An 18,871-nucleotide genomic window follows, 5' to 3' on the forward strand; every position below is an offset into this window, starting at 1 on the left:
CTCCCCAACCCCCACCCCCCACATTTCTCTGGCTCTGCACTTGCTTCTAAACTGTTAAATCTCTAACATAGAATCCTAGAATGGTTACAGCACAGAAGGAGCCATCGAGCCAGTGCCGACTCTTTCAAAGAGCCATCCGATTAGTCGCACCCCTCTGCTCTTCCAGTTACTCCTGTTCTGACGGGAGTTCCAACTAGTTGAAATATTAACTCTGCTTCTCTCTCTCCACAGACGCTGCCTGACCTGCTGAGTGTTTCCAGCGTTTTCTGTTTTTAGTTCAGATTTCCAGCACCCGCAGTAATTCGCTTTTTCTTTTGTTGCCAAATTCCGATGCTGCGGAATAAACTTTGGGAGGATCTCTGTTCTTTTTTGTTTGAGTTTCCCAGCAAATGACGTGACTCGGGGAGGGTTGTGGACTAAACCATGTCTCGATGGTGCAGGTCAGGCAATCCAGTCGCCCCTTATTCCGTCCTTCTGTGTCTAAATGTGTTCTAACTGGGTTAGGAACGCCTGGTATACAATCATAAAATCTTAACAGCACAGAAGGAGGCCATTTGGCCCATCCTGCCTGTGCCGGCTCTATGACAGAGCTGTGCAATTAGTCTCACTCTCCCCCCTGCAAATTTTTTCCCCTTCAAGTATTTATCCAATTCCCTTTTGAAAGTTACTATTGAATCTGCTTCCACCGCCCTTTCAGGCAGCACATTCCAGATCAGAACAACTCACTGCGTAAAAAAAAAATTCTCCTCATCTCCCCTCTGGCTTTTTTGCCAATTATCTTAAATCTGTGTCCTCTGGTTACCAACCCACCTGCCAGTGGAAACAGTTTCTCCTTATTTAATTTACTATTATCAAAACCCTACATGATTTTAACCCTTCATGATGTAGACTGCACACACTCGAAACGGGAAACATCTCTTTCACCAGCAGTAACACCCCTCGTCTCGATGAGCGCAAAAGTCCAACGAAAAGTAACGTTTTTTTTTCCTCCAACTCTTCCAGGGCAAACACTGTGAATCCCTGATCACTGCCTGCATCAGTGGCCCTTGTGAGAATGGGGGGGTTTGCCATGTGAAGGAGGGAGACTCCAGCGCGTTCTGGTGAGTGGAACATCTAATACGCTTTGCTTCCATTTTTCAGTGGTAAACAATTTTACAACACCAAGTTATAGTCCAGCAATTTTATTTTAAATTCACAAGCTTTCGGAGGCTTCCTCCTTCCTCAGGTGAACGTTTGTTGGAAATTTTTCAGTGGAGCATTTCTGGTCATTGTGTTATCAGGCCGAGCTTCTGAACCTTTATCATAAGTGTCGCGGTGAATGGAGGGCCAAAGGCTGGACAGTTGGGAATTTGAAAGTGCCGTCGTAAGTGACTTGGGGAAGTTTTTTTTTCCCGGGGCGGACACAGAAGGAAATGGGACGGGGAGGGGGAAAGGGGATATGAGTGGAGAGGGATACAAGGAAGTGATTAGAGATGGCCTTACCTGTGATTGACACGATGGGAGTAGAGAGGCCACGTGAGATGGTAAGGGGAATGTCCGTGAGTATGGCAGGGGAGTTTATATGGAGGGAGAGCCTAAGGCAGAATAGGAGGGCAGTGAACTCAGAGGAGAGAGGGCACGATGAGTTGAGATGGAGGTTGAAATCACCGATGATGAGAAGTCGCTCGGTGCAGAGGGTGAAGGAGGAAAGCAGTGAAGATATATCGGTGAGAAACTTGGCGTGGTACTTGTGCGGCAGTAGAGAACATAGTAAATTATCCCTGGGCGCTTGACAGGAACGTAAATCAGACAAAAGTTAACACCGAGCCACATAAGGAGATATTAGGACAGGTGACCGAAAGCTTGGTCAAAGAGGTAGGTTTTAAGGAGCGTCTTAAAGGAGGAGAGAGAGGCGGAGAGGTTTAGGGAGGGAATTCCAGAGCTTAGGGCCTAGGCAGCTGAAGGCACGGCCGCCAATGGTGGAGCGATTAAAATCGGGGATGTGCAAGAGGCCAGAATTGGAGGAGCGCAGAGATCTCGGAGGGTTGTAGGGCTGGAGGAGGTTACAGAGATAGGGAGGGGCGAGGCCATGGAGGGATTTGAAAACAAAGATGAGAATTTTAAAATCAAGGCATTCTTGGACCGGGAGCCAATGTAGGTCAGTGAGCACAGGGGGTGATGGGTGAACGGGACTTGGTGCGAGTTAGGATACAGGGCAGCAGAGTTTTGGATGAGCTGAAGTTTATGGAGGATGGAAGATGAGAGGCCGGCCAGGAGAGCATTGGAATAGTCCAGTCTGGAGGTAACAAAGGCACGGATGAGGGAGACAAAAGGTGAATGCTGAGTGCCTGCAGCTTCCTCGCCCATCCCCCCCACCACCACCCCTGAAACACATGACCGTGACCCAGGGCTGTAACTCAATACAGTACAACACATGTCCTTCTGGGGGTGGGGGGAGGACCGGAGACTGTGGAGCCGTGTAAATAATCAGGGGGATTGGATTCCATTGGCTTCAATAGATTGGGGGTGAATTCGATCCGCTGTGTAAACAGACCCAAACATTCCCAGCTGCCTCGCTCAGTAACACTCACTCTCCACTCTTCACCCTTTCATTGTTTTTTTTGTGTTCTTTCCTCTCCAGTTTTCTCCCTGACTCGTGTGTGGGGCGGGGAGGGTGATGGGATCAGTCTTTCACCAGCATCTTACATTGTTGCTGTCCACGTGAGTCTAGACAGTGAGTGTCAGCTTGCTATTCGACCATTAGCGGCATCACAGCTGTGCCTGATCCGTCCTCATTCAACATCCCCACACACACTGACTCACTCTCACACACACTGACTCACACTCACACACACACTGACTCAGTCTGACTCTTACTCACACACTGACTCACACTCACACAGAAACTCACACACACTGACTCACACTCACGCACACACAGTGACTCACACTCACACACACGGACACAGACACACACTGACTCACACTCACACACTGACTCACACTCACACACTGACTCACACTCACACACTGACTCACACACACACACACACAGACTCAGACACACACACACACTGACTCACACACACACACACACACACACAGACTCAGACACACACTGACACACACACACTGACTCACATACACTCACACACACAGACTCACACTCACACACACACACACACACACACACTGACACACACACACTGACTCACATACACTCACACACACACACACACACACAGACTCACACTCACACACACAGACACAGACACACTGACTCACACTCACACACACTGACTCACACACACAGACTCAGACACACACTGACTCACACTGATTCACACTCATACACACTGACACACACATACATGGACACACATTGACACACACTGACTCTCACACACACTGACTCTCACACAGAGACACACACAGACTCACACTCACACATGATGACTCATACTCACCGACACACTGACTCACACACACATTGATTCACACATACACACTGACTCACACTCACTGACACTCACACACACATACATGCGCATATACCCACTCACTCACACCATACACACACACACACAATGTGGACAAGGTCAGTAGGCACATGGGAACACCACCACCTGCACGTTCCCCTCCAAGTCACACACCATCCCGACTTGGAAATATATCGCCGTTCCTTCATCGTCGCTGGGTCAAAATCCTGGAACTCCCTTCCTAACAGCACTGTGGGAGAACCTTCACCACACGGACTGCAGCGGTTCAAGAAGGCGGCTCACCACCACCTTCTCAAGGGGCAACTAGGAATGGGCAGTAAATGCCGGCCTTGCCAGCGACGTCCACATCCCATGAACGAATAAAAAAAAAACACAGATACACGATCAGGAACCCTGGACAATTTTTCCCCTTTTCCCTAGTCCAGCAACACTGAGGCTGATTGTGAGACCCCCGACCGGCAACCCAACCGAAATCAACTGGCTCAGCACTGACCAGGTCCGTATCATAGAATCATAAAATCTTACAGCACAAAAGGAGGCCATTTGGCCCATCGTGCCCATGATGGCTCTCTGAAAGAGCTCTCCAATGAACCCCCCCCCCCACCGCACCGCTGTTTCTCCTGCAAATTTTTTTCCCTTCAAGTATTTATCCAATTCCCTTTTGAAAGTTATTATTGAATCTGCTTCCACCGCCCTTTCAGGCAGCGCATTCCAGATCATAACAACTCGCTGCGTAAAAAAATGTCTCCTCATCTCCCCTCTGGCTCTTTTGCGAATTACCGTAAATCTGTGTCCTCTGGTTACTGACCCTCCTGCCGCTGGAAACAGTTTCTCCTTATTTACTCTATCAGAACCCTTCATGATTTTGAACACCTCTATCAAATCTCCCTTTAACCTTCTCTGCTCTAAAGAGAACAATCCCAGCTTCTCCAGTCTCTCCATATAACTGAAGCCCCTCACCCCTCGTACCATTCTAGTAAATCTACACCCTCTCTACGGCCCAGATACGATTGGATAATCTCACTGAGTTATCGGAAGGGGGAGGGCCCCCCCATTATTGTGAGGGGGGAGGGACTTTCTCCCATTTCCTGTTCCGCCGGTCTCCGTGTAACACGCGGGATTCCGCTCCGCAACCGGCCACGGAGAACGGGTGGGCACAACACGGTGTCTGCCCGACTACATTCCGGTAGGAAGAACGGGGAGAGGCAATATAAACTAGAGGGCACAATTCTAAAAGGGGTACAGGAACAGAGAGATCTGGGGGTTTATGTGCACAAATCGTTGAAGGTGGCAGGGCAGGTTGAGAAAGTGGTTAAAAAAGCATACGGGATCCTGGGCTTTATAAATAGAGGTATAGAGTACAAAAGTATAGAAGTCATGATGAACCTTTATAAAACACTGGTTCGGCCACAACTGGAGTATTGTGTCCAGTTCTGGGAACTGGACACTGGACTTCACTTTAGGAAAGATGTGATGGCCTTACAGAAGGTGCAGAGGAGATTTACTAGAATGATTCCAGGGATGAGGGACTTTAGTTACGCGGATAGACTGGAGGAGCTGGGGTTGTTCTCCTTGGAACAGAGACGGTGCGAGGAGATTTGATAGAGGTATTCAAAATCATGAAGGGTCCAGACAGAGTAGATAGAGAGAAACTGTTCCCATTGGCGGAAGGGTCAAGAACCAGAGGACATAGATTTAAGGTGATTGGCAAAAGAACCAAAGGCGACATGAGGAAAAACATTTTTACACAGCGAGTGGTTAGGATCTGGAATGCACTGCCCGAGGGGATGGTGGAGGCAGATTCAATCATGGCCTTCAAAAGGGAACTGGATAAGTACTTGAAAGGAAAAAATTTGCAGGACTACGGGGAAAGGGCGGGGGAGTGGGACTAGCTGCATTGCTTTTGCATAGAGCCGGCGCAGACTCAACGGGCCGAATGGCCTCCTTTCGTGCTGTAATCTTTCTATGATTCTATGACCCCACCCTCTCCCCAACCCCACCCCATCCCGATCCCACCCCCTTCCCAACCCCACCCCCTCCCCCTCCCCATCCTGACCCCACCCTCTCCCCAACCCCATCCCCCCCCCGACCCCATCCTCTGTCCTGACCCATTCAACCCAGCCAGGCCCTTTCTCCAGGTCTCAAGCAAAATAAAAGAAAAAAAGGAAAGAACTTGCATTTCTACAGCGCCTTTCACCACCTCAGGATTCACGGCCAATGAAATACTTTTGAAGTGTAGTCGCTGTTGTAATGTAGGAAATGTGGCAGCCAATTTGCGCACAGCAAGATCCCACAAACAGCAATGTGATAATGACCAGATAATCTGTTCTAGTGATGTTGGTTGAGGGATAAATATTCTTCAAATATTGCCAAGAGAGCTTTTACATCCGCCTGAGAGGACAGATGGGGCCTCGGTTTAACGTCTCATCCGACAGTGAAGCACTCCCTCAGTACTGACCCTCCGACAATGGAGCACTCCCTCAGTACTGACCCTCCGACAATGGAGCACTCCCTCAGTACTGACCCTCCGACAATGGAGCACTCCCTCAGTACTGACCCTCCGACAGTGCAGCGCTTCCTCAGTACTGACCCTCCGACAGTGCAGCGCTCCCTCAGTACTGACCCTCCGACAGTGCAGCACTCCCTCAGTACTGCCCCTCCGACAATGGAGCACTCCTTCAGTACTGCCCCTCCGACAGTGCAGCACTCCCTCAGTACTGACCCTCCGACAGTGCAGCACTCCCTCAGTATTGGCCCTCCGACAGTGCAGCGCTCCCTCAGTACTGACCCTCCGACAGTGCAGCACTCCCTCAGTACTGACCCTCCGACAGTGCAGCACTCCCTCAGTACTGACCCTCCGACAGTGCAGCACTCCCTCAGTATTGGCCCTCCGACAGTGCAGCGCTCCCTCAGTACTGACCCTCCGACAGTGCAGCACTCCCTCAGTATTGGCCCTCCGACAGTGCAGTGCTCCCTCAGTACTGACCCTCCGACAGTGCAGCGCTCCCTCAGTACTGACCCTCCGACAGTGCAGCGCTCCCTCAGTACTGACCCTCCGACAGTGCAGCGCTCCCTCAGTACTGACCCTCCGACAGTGCAGCGCTTCCTCAGTACTGACCCTCCGACAGTGCAGCACTCCCTCAGTACTGACCCTCCGACAGTGCAGCGCTCCCTCAGTGCTGACCCTCCGACAGTGCAGCGCTCCCTCAGTGCTGACCCTCCGACAGTGCAGCGCTCCCTCAGTACTGCACTGGGAGTGCCACCAGTCCCTGGGAGATTGGCCATTTTGGATAAAGCGGAATCGCTGGGAAGTGCCGCAGTTCATCGAGTCCTTGAGGTTGTTTTTATTTGTTGTTAAGCTGTGTGTGTTTGAGATGATTTTAATTCTGACCTCCTGTCACCCCGACAGGTGTACCTGCCCGGAGGGTTTCAAGGGCACCACCTGTGCCACCAATATCGATGACTGTGAAGAGAACGAGTGCAGAAACGGTGCCACTTGCTTGGATGGAATCAATAATTACACCTGCCTGTGCCCGCTGTACCACAGAGGTGAGGCATGGCCGCACTGCGAGACTGACTGAGAGAAGGGGCTGGAGGGAGGTGGGAGACCACAGAACGGGACTGGAGGCTGTTCCCGCAAAAGGATTCCAGCTCTATTCCCTGGGTGTACAACCCTTTCTCTTGCAGGTTTAGCTCATCAGGTAGCGTATGTTAGAACTGTGAGCTGAATGCGCAGTGAGTATAACCACACTGCCCAGTGTGGCACTGAGCTGCCCAGGTCAGGAAAGTCCCAGGTCTGATCTTAGTCAGCACCTACTGGAAAACACATGTATGAATTCATAGGATCAGGCTTGGTGGTGATGCTTCCCTGGTCAAATAGCCAGCCAACACTCACTGTCTACTTGGGTACCAGTGGACAACACAAGACTTTTACATCCACCTGAGAGAGCGGATAGGGCCTCGGTTTAACATCTCATTCGCGAGACGGCGCCTACACGACAGTGAGGCACTCACTCGGTATTCCACTGGGAGTGTCAGCCTGGATTACATGCTCAAGTCTCCGGAGTGGGACTTGAACCCACAGCCTGCTGCCTCAGAGGCGAGAGTGCTGCCCACTGAGCCACAGACTGAGCGGTGCGCAGGAGGCAAAGATGGAGCCGAGGAGAAGCGATGGGGGAAAGTTCGAGCGCAGCACTGATAAGATCTCAGTTTTCGAGTGCAGCACCTGCTAATGTCTGCTCCATACTCCCCCTGCAGCACTGCATTCAGCCCTGATTAGAGGTTTCGTGCTAATAACCCGCAAATCAATAATTACCTACAATTACACAGTGCACGTCCTCTCTGCATCTCACTGCTAATTAAGAATTATCACAGCCCAGGAATCCCATGCATTTTGCCCGGGAGACAGTTAATGAACTGGATCAGTGGCTTTCTACCTCCAGTGAATTGAACTCTCCGTTAAATGAGTTCGTACTCACCTCCACTACCAGCGCTGCAGCTCGCTGTGGCCGCCTCTCAGAGTGCTGACTCTCTCTCTCTCTCTCCCTCCCCCCCTCTCTCTCTTTTCTTTTCACACACGCCTCTCCCTGGTTCCTCTCCTGAAGGCATTAACACCTCCGGGGGGGTGGCGGGCACAGGTCTGCAGATACCGGCACCGTGTGCGCGCACCTGGCTATTTGACCAAGGGGAGCATCACAGCTGAACCCAACATCCGCTTCAAGCAAATCAGGGTGGGAATCTTGACTGATCATAGAATCTTACAGCACAGACGGAGGCCGTTTGGCCCATCGTGCCTGTGCCAGCTCTCTGAAAGAGCTATCGAATTAGTCCCACTCCCCCTGCTCTTTCCCCAGAGCCCTGCAAATTTTCACCTTTTCAAGTATTTATCCAATTCCCTTTTGAAAGTTATTATTGAATCTGCTTCCACCGCCCTTTCAGGCAGCACATTCCAGATCAGAACAACTCGCTGCGTAAAAAAATTTCTCCTCATCTCCCCTCTGGCTCTTTTGCCAATTACCTTAAATCTGTGTCCTCTGGTTACCGACCCTCCCACTAGCGGGAAACAGTTTCTCCCTATTTACTCTATCAAAACCTCTCATAATTTTGAACATCTCTATTAAATCTCCCCTCAACCTTCTCTGCTCTAAGGAGAACAATCCCAGCTTCTCCAGTCTCTCCACATAACTGAAGTCCCCTCACCGTCCCCCACAAAACGCACCACCCCAGGCCATGTAGGTGAAAAAGAACAAACTTGCATTTATATAGTGTCTTCCACGACCTCAGGACATCCCAAAGTGCTTTACAACGAAGTACTTTTTGAAGTGTGGTCACTGTTGTAATGTAGGAAATGCGGCAGTTAATTTGCGCACAGCAAGATCCCACAAATAGCAATGTGATAATGACCAGATAATCTGTTTTTAGTAAATGTTGTTTGAGGAATAAATCTTGGCCCAGGACGGACTCCCCTGCTCTTCTTTGACATCGTGGCTGTTGGACCTTTTTACATCTACCCGAGAGAGCAGACGGGGCCTCAGTTTAATGTCTCCAACAGTGCAGCACTCCCTCAGTACTGGCACTGGGAGCATCAGCCTGGATTTTATACTCAAGTCTCTTGGAGTGGGGTGTGAAACCACAACCTTTTGACTGAGGGGGTAAGAGTGCCACCCACTGAGCCACGACTGACACTGTGTTTAGTGACGTTTTGTGAATATTCTGTACAAGCTGCGTCACTGACAGGCCGTGACCTGGTCCCTCTGTTTCCGTGCAGGAGAGCTGTGCGAGGAGCTGGTTGACTTTTGTGCATCCGACTTAAACCCTTGCCAGCAAGATTCGAAGTGCGTGATCACCACGGAGGGACCCAAGTAAGTAAATCACTGGAGCCACGACAATCCGTGCAGGTCAGAGGCACTGAATCGCGTTCACGGGTAGTTACAGAACAGGATACAGATTTTATTAAACTCTGAATGAAATTGGTGGATTGATGAGGGCCGGTTCATTGAATATCCTCCTGATGCTTTAGTAGAGGGAGCTTTACTCTGTATCTAATCCGTGTTGTACCTGCCCTGGGAGTGTTTGATGGGACAGTGTAGAGGGAGCTTTACTCTGTATCTAATCCGTGTTGTACCTGCCCTGGGAGTGTTTGATGGGACAGTGTAGAGGGAGCTTTACTCTGTATCTAATCCGTGTTGTACCTGCCCTGGGAGTGTTTGATGGGACAGTGTAGAGGGAGCTTTACTCTGTATCTAACTCGGTCTGTACCTGCCCTGGGAGTGTTTGATGGGACAGTGTAGAGGGAGCTTTACTCTGTATCTAACCCGTGCTGTACCTGCCCTGGGAGTGTTTGATGGGACAGTGTAGAGGGAGCTTTACTCTGTATCTAACCCATGCTGTACCTGCCCTGGGAGTGTTTGATGGGACAGTGTAGAGGGAGCTTTACTCTGTATCTAACCCGTGCTGTACCTGCCCTGGGAGTGTTTGATGGGACAGTGCAGAGGGAGCTTTACTCTGTATCTAACCCGTGCTGTACCTGCTCTGGGAGTGTTTGATGGGACAGTGAAGAGGGAGCTTTACTCTGTATCTAACATGTAGGATCTTAAAGGTGTGAACTGGTGCCCTACTTTCTGCCACTGGGGCCCTGCACATCCTGATCCCAATCCCCTGATGGAATCCTTGTGCCGTGTTTTGCAGATGTGAGTGCAGCCCCGGGTATGTGGGCGATAACTGCAGTATTGCCGTTGACGACTGTCAGGATCACAAGTGTCAGGGGAACGGAGTTTGCATGGATGGGATCGAGGGCTATACCTGCCTGTGCTCGGAGGGTTACAGGTGAGAGCCGGCAAGCATTTCACCAGCTCAGGAATCACGCAGTGTAACGGCAATTCTCAGCCCCATCTCCCACCGTACCGTCCCAGGACGTGTTGGTAAAGGGTAGCACTCCTTCCAACTGAGCCAAGCTGACACTTAAAGAAAGAGACTTGCATTTATACAGCGTCTTTCACGACCTCAGGACGTCCCAAATGTTTTACAGCCCTTTGAAGTGTAGTCACTGTTGTAATGTAGGAAACGCAGCAGCCAATTTGCACACAGCAAGATCCCACAAACAGCAATGTGAGAATGACCAGATAATCTGTTTTTATGATGTTGATTGAGGGATAAATATTGGCCAGGACACCAGGGAGAACTCCCCTGCTCGTCTTCAAAATAGTGCCAGGGGATCTTTTACGCCCACCTGAGAGGGCAGACGGGCCTCGGTTTAAGGTCTAATCCAAAAGACGGCACCTCTGACAGTGCAGCACTCCCTCAGTACTGCTATCCCGCAGGAAGTGCACCAGTGCGTACATTGGATGAACGCAAGATTGGGCTCCGATGTGATTCCTCCCACGGTGGAATAGCCCACTCCGCTCACTGTCTAGGTCCGTACATGAAGAATGACCCAGAGGCACTCCAGTGAGTAGCTGGGCTGTACAGACAGGCAGGTCCCAGGTTTGATCTCCCTGCGATGTGTGTCGAGCTCGCAGGTCTCAAGGCGCTGATGGGGAGGGTTCAACTGGACAAGCAAGGGAGGGGAAAACAGCCAGGGATCCTGCCCCTGATCGCTGTCCAGTGCCCCTCATGGGGCGACGTCAATGTACTGGTGATGTTACTGGATTAATAAACCAGAGAACATGAGTTCAAATCCCACCGCGGGCAGTGTGAGAATTTGAATTTTCAGTTTGAAAACAGACGATCTGGAAATAAAAATCTGGTCTCAGTAAAAGTGACCGTGAAGCTGTCGGATTGTTGTAAAAACCCAACTGGTTCACTAATGTCCTTTAGGGAAGGAAACCTGCCGTCCTTACCCGGTCTGGGCCTATAGGTGACTCCAGTCCCCACACCAACGTGGTTGACTCTTAACTGCCCCCATGAAGTGGCCTAGAAAACCCCTCAGTTTTGTTAAACTACTAGAAGGCCCACTACCACCTTCTCAAATGGGCATCTAGGGATGGGTAATAAATGTCAGCCTTGCCAGCAATGCCCACATTCTGAGAACTAATAATAATTTTTTTTTAAGTACAACATAAAGCTTGGCTCACCATTAACAACAACAACTTGCATTTATATAGCGCCTTTAATGTAGTAAAACGTCCCAAGGCGCTTCACAGGAACGATTAACAGACAAAATTTGACACCGAGCCACATAAGGAGATATTCGGACAGGTGAACAAAAGCTTGGTCAAAGAGGTAGGTTTTATGAAGTTTAAAGGAGGAGAGAGAGAGGCGGAGAGGTTTAGGGAGGGAATTCCAGAGCTTAGGGCCCAGGCAGCTGAAGGCACGGCCGCCAATGGCGGAGCGATGGAAATCGGGGATGCGCAAGAGGCCAGAATTGGAGGAGCGCAGAGATCTCGGAGGGTTGTAGGGCTGGAGGAGGTTACAGAGATAGGGAGGGGCGAGGCTGAATGTTAAGGCTCACGCATGACAAATGAACACATGAATGACGTATCGCCAGGTCTGTGGAACGATATCCCAGCAAAACAGAAGGGAAATGATAGTATTCGAGCGTTTGTGGGTGTAGTTAGTGACAGTGTGTGTTTCTGTATCTTGTACCTGCTCCTCTCCACATTGCCCTATATTTCTGTCTGTGGCTCTCTGTCTCCCCACAGTGGCCGTTTCTGTGAACTCCCCTCTCAGGCTTTCCCGAGCCCCGTCCAGTGCCAGCTGCAGGAGTGCCTCAACGGGGGAAAGTGCGTGAGCCTTGGGGCCCGCGCCCTGTGCCAGTGTCTGCCCGGCTTCGGGGGGGCGCGGTGCGACAAGCTGGTCAGTGTCAACTTCGTGGACCGCGATTCCTACCTGCAGTTCACCGAGCTGAAGAACTGGCCCCGGGCCAACATCTCGCTGCAGGTAAGTGTGAGGAAGCTTAGGACCCACTCCAGACTCCAGACTCCAGACTTCAGACGCCAGTCTCCAGACACCGTTCTCCAGGCGCCAGACCACAGACGCCAGTCTCCAGACTCCAGTCGCCAGATTCAGCACCGCTCCACACAGACTCCAGATTTAACCTGCTCCACACAGACTCCAGATTTAACCCTGCTCCACACAGACTCCAGATTTAACCTGCTCCACACAGACTCCAGATTTAACCCTGCTCCACACAGACTCCAGATTTAACCTGCTCCACACAGACTCCAGATTTAACCTGCTCCACACAGACTCCAGATTTAACCTGCTCCACACAGACTCCAGATTTAACCCTGCTCCACACAGACTCCAGATTTAACCCTGCTCCACACAGACTCCAGATTTAACCTGCTCCACACAGACTCCAGATTTAACCTGCTCCACACAGACTCCAGATTTAACCTGCTCCACATAGACTCCAGATTTAACCCTGCTCCACACAGACTCCAGATTTAACCTGCTCCACATAGACTCCAGATTTAACCTGCTCCACACAGACTCCAGATTTAACCTGCTCCACATAGACTCCAGATTTAACCCTGCTCCACACAGACGCCAGATTTAACCTGCTCCACACAGACTCCAGATTTAACCTGCTCCACACAGACTCCAGATTTAACCTGCTCCACACAGACTCCAGATTTAACCTGCTCCACACAGACTCCAGATTTAACCCTGCTGCACATAGACTCCAGATTCAGCATCACTCACACAGACTCCAGGTTCAGTGCAGTTCCTCTCTGACTCTTCGCTCCCCATCATGCCTGATTCCAGATTCGTTCAGGACAGTATTTTACAGGCCCAATTACTGTAGATTTTGTGTTGGGATTTATTACACTGAGAATATTTGTGGTAAGACGGTGAGACATTGGCCCACTGCCTATAGGAGACCCCCTCTGTTATCTGACTGTTATGAGGCAGTAAATGTTCTGAGCCTGTCCCTTCGGTGCAATGTACTGCCTATCCAGGCTCACCAGATAAATCAGCTTTTCACAAATACAAAATTTCAGGTCTGCATTAGCTGTTCAGCATTTCGCAGCCCTCCCTCACACTGGAGTGTCAGCCTGGATTATGTGCTCAAGTCTGGAGTGAAACTTGAACCCACAGAGGTGAAAGTGCTGCCCGCTGAACCACAGCTGACACAAAAAAAATTGTCTGACTTTCACTAGTATTTTAACTAGTGAAAGTCAGTTGATGAATCTGCATTTTTTTAATATACAACATGGTAACAGAAACTCAGACACCACCTAGTGGCCAGAGCCTGCAACTACATCGTGACAGTTTACATAGCAAAATTGAATGGGCAATGTTGACAGAAAAGCGTGACCAAAAGTTGTGACAACAGGAAGTGAAGCTTGTGAACAGGAAGTGCATGCCATTACGCAAGATTGTTAATAATATGCAGATGACTTTTGTTTCCTCAGGTCTCCACTGCGGAAGATAACGGGATCTTGCTTTACAACGGAGACAACGACCACATCGCAGTTGAACTTTACCAAGGTCACGTGCGAGTCAGCTACGACCCAGGCAGTTACCCGAGCTCCGCTATCTACAGGTGATGAAAAGCGGGGCTGCTGCGAGTTTGACGTGGTCTCTCCCCAACAGGCAGAATTCAGTCTGATTCCATCCCTCCTTTCTTTTCCACCAATTTCTCTCTCTCCGTCCCCTCCTCCTTCCCGTTCCACATCTCGACATCGCCCCAGTTTGGTGTCGTCTGCAAATTTTGAAATTGTACTTCCGATTCTCGAGTCCAAATCGTTTCTGTAAATGGTGAACAACAGTGGTCCCAGCACCGGTCCCTGTGGCATCTCACCCCAAGTGGCCTCTCTGTCCAGGCAGTGAGCGCCAGCAGACTGTGGGAGGCGTCACGATCCAGGAATCGGACCCAAGTTCCTCATTGGGGGTGCATTCACCGACTGAGCCTTTTACTGGGGGGGGTGGGGGGGGGTGGGGGTGATGGGGTTCGGGGAGGAGCTTGTACGTTTACCTATTCCTCCCGTCACGTACTGTCTCCAGCAAAGGTGGCAGCCGGGAAGTTGGGCTCAAAATCCAGGCTGACACTCCCAGTGCCAGTACTGAGGGAGTGCTGCACTGTCGGAGGTGTCGTCTTTCGGATGAGACGCTGAACTGAGGCCCTGTCTGCTCTCATAGGTGGACATAAAAGATCCCATGGCACTATTTTGAAGAAGAGCAGGGGAGTTCTCCCCGGTGTCCTGGGCCAATATTTATCCCTCGACCAACATCACTAAAAAAAAGATTATCTGGTCATTCTCACATTGCTGTTTGTGGGATCTTGCTGTGCACAAATTGGCTGCCGCGTTTCCTACATTACAACAGTGACTCCACTTCAAACAGCAATTAATTGGTTGTGAAGCACTTTGGGACGTCCTGAGGTTGTGAAAAGCACGCTAGAAATGCAAGTTCTTTCTTTATTATCTTGTAGGGGAACTATACGGACCAGAAGATCCAGATTCAATTCCCTCTCCACCGCCCGCACCCCGGTTTGTGCTGAGTTAACTGATCTGAGCCGGGGGAGTGATTGGGTCACTAGAGGCGGTCTCTCCATCACTGGACTAGGGAGAGGGGGACGTCGGGCAGGGTCCCTGCTCCTGACCCCGCTTTCCCGTGACTTGTGCATCTCCACCCTCGCCAAAATGCGCGGTTGTCGGTTCAGCTACGAAGCGACGACAATCGTGAAGGGATGGCTCGGTGGTTATGGGACTGGGGAAACCGGCGAACTCCGCGGAGGCCGTGAGTTCAAATCCCACCAATGGCAGCTTGGGGGAACCTGAATTCATTAAAACCCGGTGATTTGTGGACTGATAAAATAACTATGAAAGCTGCCAGATTGTGGTAAAAACCCAACCGGTTCACTGGTGTCCTTCAAGAAAGGGAACCTACCGTCCTTACCCGGTCTGGGCCTATGTGTGACTCCCGTCCCAAGTTACATAGAATCATACAGCACAGAAGGAGGCTATTCAGCCCATCTTGCTTGTGCTGGCTCTTTGAAAGAGCTACCCAATTAATCCCACTCCCCCCGATCTTTCCCCAAGTTTCTCCTTTTCAAGTTTTTATCCAATTCCCCTTTTGAAAGCTACTATTGAATTTCGGGCAGCGCATTCCAGCGGTTGAATCTTAAAGTCCACAGGGCAACAAGGGAATGGGCAATAAATCCCAGCAATGCCCACATTCCGAGAACTATGTCTATATATCTATGTAAAAAAAATGAGAAAGGTACTGGAGGAGCCCCAGCAACACCACAGCCCCCCTCCCCCACAGCTCCCCTCCCCCACAGCCCCCCCACAGGTCACATCCCAACAACAGAAAACAGAGAGTAGGGGTTAAAGGTAGTTACTCAGACTGGCAAAAGGTGGGAAGTGGTATTCCACAAGGATAGGTGCCGGAACCACTGTTGTTCGCCAATTACAGAAATGATTTGGACTCGGGAATTGGAAGTATAATTTCAAAATTTGCGGACGTCACCAAATTGGGGGGAGGTGTAGTTAATACCAAGGAGGACCGCGACAAAATACAGGACGACATTAATAAACTTGCAGAATGGGCGTGTAAGTGGCAAATGAATTTCAATATAGACAAGTGTGAGGTATTACATTTTGGTAGGAAGAATAAGGGGGCCACATACTACCACATAAATGGGGTAGAGGAGCAAAGGGATCTGGGGGTACAGATACACAAATCACTACAAGCAGCGATGCAGGTCATAATAAGGCCATAAAAAAGCAAACCAAGCACTGGGGTTCATTTCTAGGAGGGATAGAATTGAAAAGCAGAGAAGTTATGCTAAGCTCATATAGAACCTTGGTTAGACCACACTTGGAGTATTGTGAACAGTTCTGGTCTCCGTACTACAAAAAGGATATAGAGGCACTGGAGAGGATACCCTTATCAGGAAAGGCTGAACAGGCTGGGGCTCTTTTCTCTAGAAAAGAGAAGACTGAAGGGTGACCTGATAGAGGTCTTTAAGATTATGAAGGGGTTTGATAGGGTAGACAGAGAGAAGATGTTTTCACTTGCAGGGGAGACCAGAACTAGAGGCCATAAATATAAGATAGTCACTAATAAATCCAGTAAAGTAGATAAATCACCCGGTCCGGATGGGATGCATCCTCGGTTGGTGACGGAAGTAAGGGTGGAAATTGCGGAGGTACTGGCCATAATCTTCCAAACATCCTTAGATACGGGGGTGGTGCCAGAGGACTGGAGAATTTCAAGTGTTACACCTTTGTTCAAAAAAGGGTGTAAGGATAAACCCAGCAACTACAGGCCAGACAGTTTAACCTCAGTGGTGGGAAACTTTTAGAAATGATAATCCGGGACAGAATTAACACTCACCTGGACAAGTGTGGATTAATTAAGAAAAGCCAGCATGGATTTGTTAAAGGCAAATCATGTTTAACTAACTTGATTGGGTTTTTTGATGAGGTAACAGAGAGGGTCGATGAGGGCAATGCAGTTGATGTAGTGTATATGGACTTCCAAAAGGCATTTGATAAAGTGCCGCATAATAGGCTTGTCAGCAAAAGAGAGGGTGATTTACTAGAATGGTTCCAGGGATGAGGGACTTCAGTTCCGTGGATAGACTGGAGAAGCTGGGGTTGTTCTCCTTGGAACGGAGAAGGTTAAGAGGAGATTTGATAGAGGTGATCAAAATCATGAAGGGTTTAGAGAAAGTAAATAAAGAGAATCTGTTCCCATTGGTGGAAGGGGCGAGAACCAGAGGACACAGATTTAAGGTAATTGGCAAAAGAACCAAAGGCGACATGAGGAAAAACTTTTTTATGCTGCGAGTTGTTATGATCTGGAATGCACTCCCTGAAAGGGCGGTGGAAGCAGATTCAATCGTGGCTTTCAAAAAGGAATTGGATAAATACTTGAAGGGAAAATATTTTCAGGGCTACGGGGAAAGAGCAGGGGAATGGGACTAATTGGATTGCTCTTACAACGAGCCGGCATGGGCTCGATAGGCCGAATGGCCTCCTTTTGTGCTGTAACCATTCTATGATAAAGAATTCAGGAGAAACTTCTTTACCCAGAGAGAGGTGAGAATGTGGAACTCGCTACCACAAGGAGTAGTTGAGGCGAATAGTGTAGATACATTTAAGGGGAAGTTAGATAAACACATGAGGGAGAAAGGAATAGAAGGACATGCTGATAGGGTGAGATGAAGTAGGGAGGGAGGAGGCTCGTGTGGAGCATAAACACCGGCATGGGCCAGTTGGGCCGAATGGCCTGTTTCTGTGCCGTGAACTCTATGTAATTCTATGTAACAAAGAGTCAGGGTGCGGAGGAGAAGGAAGAGAAACATTGGTCAAACAGCAATTGTTTCTGTGCTTCCCGCAGCTTGGAGACAATCAACGACGGGCAGTTCCACACGGTGGAGATAGTGACCTTGGACCAGATGGTGAATCTCTCCATTGACGGTGGGATCCCCAAGAGCATGGAGAGCTCCGTCAAGCAATCCACCCTCAACCGCGAGACGCCGCTTTACATCGGAGGTAAGAGGAGAGGAGCCGAGCCGGGCCTGGTTCACACCCGTTCCCCCCGCAACGCACCTGGAATTCCCCCTCACCCTTAAAATCTACCCCATCATTGAGGCGCCAGATCCGTCTGGGGATGTGGGCGTCGCTGACAAGGCCGCCATTTATTGCCCATCCCTACTTGCCCCTTGAGAAGGTGGTGGTGAGCCGCCTTCTTGAACCGCTGCAGTCCGTGTGGTGAAGGTTCTCCCACAGTGCTGTTAGGAAGGGAGTTCCAGGATTTTGACCCAGCGACGATGAAGGAACAGCGATATATTTCCAAGTCGGGATGGTGTGTGACTTGGAGGGGAACGTGCAGGTGGTGTTGTTCCCATGTGCCTGCTGCCCTTGTCCTTCTAGGTGGTAGAGGTCGTGGGTTTGGGAGGTGCTGTCGAAGAAGCCTTGGCAAGTTGCTGCAGTGCATCCTGTGGATGGTGCACACTGCAGCCACAGTGCGCCGGTGGTGAAGGGAGTGAATGTTTAGGGTAGTGGATGGGGTGCCAATCAGGCAGGCTGCTTTGTCCTGGATGGTGTCGAGCTTCTTGAGTGTTGTTGGAGCTGCACTCATCCAGGCAAGTGGAGAGTATTCCATCACACTCCTGACTAGAGTTTTCCCCCTGATCCCCATTGACTTTGGTTTTACTTGGGCCCCTAGGTGCCGCACTCAGTCGAACGCTGCCTTGATGTCGAGATCAGTCACTCTCACCTCACCTCTGGAACTATAGCTTTTTTTGTCCGTGTTTGGACCAAGGTTTGATTCTCGGGTCTCTACCCAGCCAGCTGATCTCAAAACCATGGGCGATGGTACTGAGGGGAGGTGGGGGTGTCTCTTCTGTACGATCTCTACGATCGGCTTCGCGGTCAGGGTAAGGAGGGGGGAGAGAGAGTTGGGTGAGGCCGCGACGTTCCCTGCGGTAGAAT

General features: G+C 50.2%; 1 protein-coding gene across 2 annotated transcripts in view; it reads left to right on the forward strand.

Moving 5' to 3' along the window:
* The window catches only part of slit1a (slit homolog 1a (Drosophila)), a 247,292-nt gene that overhangs the window by 219,422 nt on the left and 8,999 nt on the right, over positions 1 to 18,871 (forward strand). For both annotated transcript variants that reach the window (XM_068002018.1, XM_068002019.1), the window contains exons 28-34: positions 1,003 to 1,100; positions 6,889 to 7,028; positions 9,247 to 9,340; positions 10,167 to 10,304; positions 12,119 to 12,356; positions 13,838 to 13,968; positions 17,775 to 17,929. In XM_068002018.1, coding sequence (XP_067858119.1) covers positions 1,003 to 1,100; positions 6,889 to 7,028; positions 9,247 to 9,340; positions 10,167 to 10,304; positions 12,119 to 12,356; positions 13,838 to 13,968; positions 17,775 to 17,929 — 994 coding nt within the window. The remainder of the gene's footprint in view (positions 1 to 1,002; positions 1,101 to 6,888; positions 7,029 to 9,246; positions 9,341 to 10,166; positions 10,305 to 12,118; positions 12,357 to 13,837; positions 13,969 to 17,774; positions 17,930 to 18,871) is intronic.

Source organism: Heptranchias perlo, chromosome 21 (genome assembly GCF_035084215.1).
Source record: "Heptranchias perlo isolate sHepPer1 chromosome 21, sHepPer1.hap1, whole genome shotgun sequence".
NCBI lineage: Eukaryota > Metazoa > Chordata > Chondrichthyes > Hexanchiformes > Hexanchidae > Heptranchias > Heptranchias perlo.